Source organism: Centroberyx affinis, unplaced genomic scaffold (assembly GCF_046629955.1).
Source record: "Centroberyx affinis isolate AG114_WGS23_722 - 3 ecotype Tasmania unplaced genomic scaffold, CSIRO-AGI_Caff_v1 ptg002267l_1, whole genome shotgun sequence".
In the NCBI taxonomy this organism is placed as follows: Eukaryota; Metazoa; Chordata; class Actinopteri; order Beryciformes; family Berycidae; genus Centroberyx; species Centroberyx affinis.
Genome location: NW_027280554.1, coordinates 10217 through 18165, shown reverse-complemented (window position 1 = coordinate 18165; position 7949 = coordinate 10217). Strand labels below are relative to the sequence as shown.

General features: G+C 44.6%; 1 protein-coding gene across 1 annotated transcript; it reads right to left on the bottom strand.

Annotated features, from left to right (window-relative positions):
• Positions 1 to 518: 518 nt before the first annotated feature.
• Positions 519 to 6852, bottom strand: LOC139655462 (phospholipid phosphatase-related protein type 3-like; the record flags this gene model as incomplete). The annotated part of the gene is made up of 5 exons (XM_071532879.1): positions 6775 to 6852; positions 4351 to 4590; positions 3970 to 4096; positions 2403 to 2598; positions 519 to 576 (listed from the first exon to the last, which is right to left on the bottom strand). Coding segments are annotated over exons 1-5 (699 nt in total), but the record flags the coding sequence as incomplete, so codon positions are not given.
• Positions 6853 to 7949: the final 1097 nt, after the last annotated feature.

Genomic DNA, 7949 nt, shown 5'->3' with positions numbered 1-7949 from the left:
TATACTACTGATTAAGAGTTTTGTATTGATTTGAGCCTACAGTGTATGTTCATCTGACCCCCCCCCCCCCCCCCCCTTCCCAAAAGTCTCAAAAATAGAAATAAGTTCTTGAGCTTTGTTGAGTTATCCTGACCCCTTTTCTTTTAATGAATGTATATCTTCTGCCTGAATAACTGTACATGTGTCATTAATTGAAATTTGTCAAATAAATGTACTGAATTAGTGTTGTAATTAGGGTTAATTAGGGTTAATTAGGGTTAATTAGGGTCAGGGGAGCAGGTAGGGGTTCAGTGCCTTGCTCAAAGACACTCTGACAGATCACATGGCTGTGGTTGGATCACACCTGAGACCTTCTGGTTACAGGACGCTGTATGTTTGGTCAACAGAAGAAACTGTTTTCAGTGTGAGGCAGATACAGCAGAGACAGAACCTCTGATTCTCTGCATGTCTGCGATATGCAGGAACATTTTCTACATGACATTAAGCCTCCAGACTGTTTTCTCCACAGCTGTACTTACAGACACATAAACAGCAGCAAAAGCGGACAGAGTTGCATGCTGGGAAGGGAAGGTTTTCCTGTGAAGGCAGAAGAAAGAAAGAGGGGTTCCTGTGAGAACAGATAGTGGAGGAGCTACAGAAACAATATGACACCGAATAGATCTGTACTGCATATGGATAGGACTCTATTGAACAAATACTCTATTGATCCTCTATAGGAATGCATCCAATCATCTTGTCATAACTGATCCACAGATCCTCTGGATCTACTGTAGATCTGTGATTCTCCACCATGGAGGTTCAACCAATCACTGCAGCAGCTCATTTCACTCATGAGTTCCTCCAGTCTGGTTGGAAGTGTGTTAATCATTGAAATGAGCTGCTGTAGTGGTTTCCTCTGCTGATTGGTCCAGCCAGGGTTTGATGTCCAGGTAAAGAAACCTGAGCAGACAGACACTGTGTGACTCTGTTTTACCAGAACAGAAGAACAAGAGTCGAAACTACTAAACTACTAAACTACCTAAACTACCTAAAGTACCTAAACTACCTAACTACCACTGTTGTCAACAAGTTGGAAAACATTTCATGCAGCACAGAACAAAATGAGCATCATAAACCCAAAGGGAGGATACACCCACCCATCCCATTAACACCCACCCACAGCAGGTAGAACAAGGCTGTTCCCAGTAAAAGGGTTGTAGCACCCAATAATGTATAATTTCCTGAAAATGTAATGATGCCTGAAATGTAATAAAATTTGTACTTAACTTGATCGAAAATGTAATAAAACCCAATAATGTAATAACTTGACCAATAATGTAATAAAATGTCCTGACTGATATTGTAATAACATTTTTAAATGGCTGTTTTCGATTGGATTGACTTGCCCTGTCATGTCATGTTGAGTTCAGCATTCTGTTCTGTGGGCTAATGTAATGAAATAAACATATAAAACAAGTATGGTTACGTTTGGCTTCTTTACTCAACGTAGCATATTCATAGAATTAAGTCTGTTCCTGTCTGTACCTCATCATACTGACAGGAGCTCAGCAGTTATTTTCCCTCGCTTGCCAAAACATTCGGCTGTGGGCTCACAGACATTTGACATTTCCATTCTCAACACAAAGTGATGCTAACTTTGCCTCATCAGGAAATAAATCACCAGGGGTGTAAAAAGTACCCAGAAATTATCCTTAACTTAAAGCAGTGACTCTCACACTTTTTTGGTCAGCCCCCCCCCCCCTTAGGGTTAGAGGTCTGTAACGTTCTTTGGACAAAACAGTGAAATGTGAGGAGTGAGGTGTGAGGAGTGAAGTGTGAGGTGTGAGGAGTGAGGTGTGAGGAGTGAGGAGTGAGGAGTGAGGTGTGAGGAGTGAGGTGTGAGGAGTGAGGAGTGAGGTGTGAGGTGTGAGGTGTGAGGAGTGAGGTGTGAGGAGTGAGGTGTGAGGAGTGAGGTGTGAGGTGTGAGGTGTGAGGAGTGAGGTGTGAGGAGTGAGGTGTGAGGAGTGAGGTGTGAGGTGTGAGGTGTGAGGTGTGAGGTGTGAGGAGTGAGGTGTGAGGAGTGAGGTGTGAGGTGTGAGGAGTGAGGAGTGAGGTGTGAGGAGTGAGGAGTGAGGTGTGAGGTGTGAGGAGTGAGGAGTGAGGTGTGAGGTGTGAGGTGTGAGGTGTGAGGAGTGAGGTGTGAGGAGTGAGGAGTGAGGTGTGAGGAGTGAGGTGTGAGGAGTGAGGTGTGAGGTGTGAGGAGTGAGGTGTGAGGTGTGAGTAGTGAGGTGTGAGGTGTGAGGAGTGAGGTGTGAGGTGTGAGGAGTGAGGTGTGAGGAGTGAGGTGTGAGGTGTGAGGTGTGAGGTGTGAGGAGTGAGGAGTGAGGAGTGAGGTGTGAGGAGGTCGCAGGTTTGATCCCCACCTGGCGGCCAGGATGGCGTGCTGGTCGTGTCCGGAGCAGATGTCTTTAGTGATGTAAGGGGTTTTATCACAGGACACACCGGCCAGAGTGTAGTTTGGTTTACACACTGTGAGGAAGAACGGGGCGTGGTAACCTGTGGCCAGCTGGATTATATCTGTCACCAGAGCTGTAGCACACAACCCAAACACATGGACACCTAGAGAGAGAGAGAGAGAGAGAGAGAGAGAGGGAGAGGGAGAGAGAGAGAGAGAGAGAGAGAGAGAGAGAGAGAGAGGGAGAGAGAGAGAGAGAGAGAGGGAGAGGGAGAGGGAGAGAGAGACAGAGAGAGAGAGAGAGAGAGAGGGAGAGGGAGAGAGAGAGAGAGAGAGAGAGAGAGAGAGAGAGAGAGAGAGAGAGAGAGGGAGAGAGAGACAGAGAGAGAGAGAGAGAGGGGAGAGAGAGACAGAGAGAGAGAGAGAGAGAGGGAGAGGGAGAGGGAGAGAGAGACAGAGAGAGAGAGAGAGAGAGAGGGAGAGGGAGAGGGAGAGAGACAGACAGAGAGAGAGAGAGAGACAGAGAGAGAGAGAGAGGGAGAGACAGAGAGAGAGAGAGAGGAGAGAGAGACAGTGACAGAGACAGAGACATTTGAATTATTAATCCCCAACTTCACTAAACTAAATGAAAGTGTCCAACAGCAGATCCTGCTGGGAGAGGGACAGGCAGCAGGTCTAGCTGCACAGAGACCGCCTGTCACAGACTGAGGGACTGAGACCACAGTGATCATCTGGACCTATCTTAATCACTACTGTTTGTTTATGTATTGTTATAATTGTTATAATTACTATTTTAATACCGTTATTGTTGTATTATATTATTCTAACACTGTACTAATAATAGTGTCATAAGTTGTAGTATTATAATACTAGTACAATTCTTATTTTATTTATTTTACTGTAATGTATCAGTAATGTATCCACTGTTTACTTTTGTTGTTAGATCCTTTTGTTGGTTGTCCTGAGACGCTTTGGCAATTTTGTTGCTGTAACATTCATGCCAATAAAGCAAATTGAATTGAATTGAATTGACAGAGAGAGAGAGAGAGGGAGAGAGAGACAGAGAGAGAGAGAGAGAGAGAGAGAGGGAGAGAGAGGGAGAGAGAGACAGAGAGAGAGAGGGAGGTTGGAGTGAGGGGGTTGGAGTGAGATTGGAGAGAAATGTTTATTGTGTATTAATTATTTTAAGCAATTTTATTACAATTATTACTTTATACTTTTACTCAATTTGATTCAGTCAAGAGATAAACCCAAAGAGGGGGGGAACAGAGAGAGAGAGATATTGCTTCTGACAGTCATGACAGTGAAGTGAGATAGAAAAAAATGTCATTTTTGCTTCATTTTGTTTACTTTAGTTTATGTATTTATTTTCTATTTTGTCTCCATCTCTGGAGCTCACCTGTCAATCAAACAGTTTGTCTTTTCTGTCGATGTTGGATAATAGCGATCGGTGCTAGAGAATATATTGCAAATTCTTCCTTTAACTGAACATGTCGGCAGAGGAGAACGTTCCGGGGTTCTAGGTGGAACCTTACCTACGAAGCGCACCGTTCTCCGGAGGAAGGAGTTGAAGTTGCACCCGCCGGCGTTGATGCTTCCTTCGGCCCGGCGGAGCTTCAGTCTGGACTGCATGCAGTAGATCAGACCTTCAACCATCATGATCTGAAACATCACCATGACAACTGTCACTCACAACACTCTGCTCAGCAGGATCCTTCTACAGCCACAGGAATATCTGTGACCTCTGACCTCATCATTACTGTTGGTGATCTAGGAATTGAAGTTTACTCTACTGTTAAGTGAATCAGATATATGACTAGAATGTAAATAGATGTTAATTAATATATGTAGTGGTCATAATGAATACAAGGCTGTGTGTGTGTGTGTGTGTGTGTGTGTGTGTGTGTGTGTGTGACCGAGGCAGCGGGTCCAGCGAAGGCGAGGCTCAGCAGCATCAGCAGGGGGATGAGTTCGTCTCCTCCATCTACGTACGGCATGCTGAGGTCGCGGTCATGGCAACGGAACCCGACCCGGGCCGGCTGCAGGAAGTCCGTCAGCTCCAGGAAGTACAGGGACACCATAGAAGAAGCCACGATAGGCAGCTGTACAAACAAGTTCCCGTTAGAGTCTCGGGACAGTCTAGATCCTGACAACTCCTGTTAGAATCTCAAATCCTGACAAGTTCCTGTTAGAGTCTTGAACCCAAACAGCTTCTGAGGCCGGTCTAGAATCTGACATCACACTAAATCCACCATCCATGTTTTTGCAGACTGCAGGTTCAGCTGGTTCAAACCTCACACCTGGTTTTCAATCATAGTTTTACCACAGAGCCTTTCACTACAACTCTGGATTATGTTACTTGGTTTATACAAAATATCTAGGATTGATATTCAGTGATCGAAATTTCCACTTTCATCCTCAAGTTGCACCATTCTGTCAATGAGAGTCAAAGCAAAACTCTTTTTGCCCTGAAGAATTCCAAGTGAATCTGCAATAAGCTGCTGAAAGTCAAGATGCATTTTGAGAATCACTTTGATAGTCTGGCGTGCTATTTTAAAAATATTCAAACCACAAGTAATCACACAGTTAACAGGGTGTAAATTAGACAAGTGAAACATATGTAGGCCTGAGCTGAAAATTATATTTCCAGACCGTCTGCATGTCACTGTCTTTTAAGGCGAAGAAGAAAACATCCATGTGACAAACGCTCACTGTTTACCAAAACATCTGTGGAGGATAATGCTGCAGCATAAAACACTTCAGACTGGTTCTCTGCACCTTTTAGCACAGAGCTTGTGGTGATTCAGTAGTGATGCCCCATAAAACATCCATCTTGGTGTTTCAATCTGGAAAGAGTACCGAGGACAAAAGGGCAGGTGGACCCCCCCCCCCTAACCCTAACCCCCCCAACTCTTATCCAGACACTTCTATACTAGAGATAAATGTCACAGATGTTCCAGTGTAGACTCAACATGCACAGGCTGTCTATCCACCATAGCCTGTAGCTTAGACAGGATTCCCAGACTCCACAAGACAGTGGTTAGTGGTTTCCATTAATGGGCTTTATGAACTGTTCAGTCTGGCTTTAGGGTTAGAGTTAGGGTCAGCAAAGCTTTTGAAACGGAAACATGTCTGTGCACTTTACTGAGGCTGGAGGGGTTGAGTTAAAACACTATGTGTCTATCATATAGTGTGATAGTGGTTTTGCAATGAAGGGTCTATGACCTGGATCAAAGCAAAATAGACTTGACCCGTGTGAGGTTCAAACTCACGACCTTCAGATTATGAGACTGACGAGCTGCCTACTGCAACGAGGCTTCAGGTCAGGTCAGGTCAGGTCAGGTCAGGTCAGGTCAGGTCAGGTCAGGTCAGGTCAGGTCAGGTCAGGTCAGGTCAGGTCGGCTTGACCTGACCACATTTGAGCATTGCCTATGCTACATCCTCAAGTGAAGCAGTCTCAGGTGTGGTTATCCCATTTGCTAAATGCTGCTGGCTTGAAACCGGGCAGCAAAATGAAAGATTTCTCTGTTGTTTTGGAGGTAAATAGATGTGGAAATCAAGGCAAAGCGTTTTATGGTCTTTCTGAAGTGTTAAACCTCCTCTGTAGGAGTCTCTGTGGTGTAGTGGCTGTCATGTCGGCCTAACAGGTGAAAGGTCGCTGGTTCCAGACCAGACAGAAACATCTTCTCTCAGGCCAAAGGGGTCGAGCTGAACAGAGAAAGGCTCACGGCCGCTTCGGTTCGGTAAGTCGACAGAAACCAGCTGGAGTCGCGTGTCGTAAGTTTCCGAGTGCTTGAGTCTTCATGCAAAGGCTCCCCATCTCTTTTGTTTCTAGACTTTACAGAGCAGCTGATTGTGGCTTGAGGCTTGACTTGGTCTCAGCTCAGAGGCTTTCACGTTCCTCTCAGACATGAAAGGTCCAACCACATGCAACGGCTCTCTATCTGTTATGTTTCTGTAAAATTCCTGGATGTGCTAATGCAGATGATAGTGTATTGAAATTTGACTCAGACTATAATGATTTGCATCTTTAAAAGTGGCTCACTTTCACCACACTTTCACCACACCCAGCAAAGGTCCCTGGTTCAAAGCCAGGGAGAAATAATAGAGATTTATCTCTTGTTGTAAAGTTGAACTGTGTGTTCCCTCTGCAAGAAACAAACGGCAACAACAGTTGAGCGAGCTACAGAAATAAGCTACATAGGAGATGACACTTAAGATAAGTTTTACTAATAAGGAACAATGTCAAAATGAATCTGTAATGAAGTTCAGGTATGTGCCACACACACAGAGCCTGTATGAGTGTGAGCTGGACCACAGGAACCTGAGCTGGTTCTCACCTCTACAAAGTAGAAACATGGCAGCAGCGTCAGGCTGTCTTTAGGAGGCTTCTTCTTCACCTTCTCTCTGGAGGTCATCATCCTGAGCGACCTGAAACACACACACACACACACACACACACACACTAGGTATACAGCTGGCTAATTATCCAAGCTATACTGCTATACAAGCTACTAAGTCTACTCAATAGGTACAGTATTTATATACACATAATATACATCATACATATCAGTTTAAATATAGATAGTACACTCTACATATCAGTCTGTATACTTATGGACTTTCATCATTCTATCAGTGTAGCTTGCAGCTGCCTTGCAAAAATATCCATCTGAACATTTCCCTTAGTCCAGTATTGATCGAGTGAACAACTGTAGCTGAGATAAATCCACTGGTTTCTTTCGGTGTCTGAGCAGAAACAGGTGAGAACGTGTTGGACAGGGAAGAAGAAGGGAAATCGCTGCACTGATCTGGACGTTCCACCCAAGTGTTCCAGTTTACTGTGTTTATTATTAGTATTTTATCTTTCACTGTTTGTGTGAGTGGGAGTGAGCCGCTGAGCTCCTCTGCTGTGTGCAGACTGCAAACTGGTTCAGGACTAACTGGACCGCTCTCTCTAAATCTAGACCGGACTAAAGGAGACTAGCGGAGGCTAAACCGGACTACGATCACACCTGCAGTTTGTTTTCTTTGGTCTGAACCACAGTTGAAAAGTTTACTTTGCAGCATTTTTGTATTTGGTTCGTTTAGGTTCACGCTGCCCAATTACAAGCGAACCAGGACTCGGAAACAGAAGTCACATGACTCACAAGTAGCTTGTTTATTGGAGTTTTGGTAACCTGCCTTCCCGCAAGATTAAAGACTCTGACAGCCGGGGAGCCGAGGGTCAAAACAAATCTCAATCCAGTTCCTGAAATGAATAGACTTGTCGGTGCTCTTTGTCATAATTTACCATCTCTGGTCTTCATACCAGGTAAGAACACATGGATATTGTGGCAGATTAGATTGGCCAGGTAACGTGCTAAAGCTAAAGCTAAAGCTAAAGCTAAAGCTAGGCTAGTGGGAGCACACACTGGGTCTGGGTTCAGTCTGCTGCGCCTTAAAATCAGGCAAAATAATTAAAGATGAAATGGTTTAAAGGTGAAATGTTTAAAGGTATAATATGTAACATTTC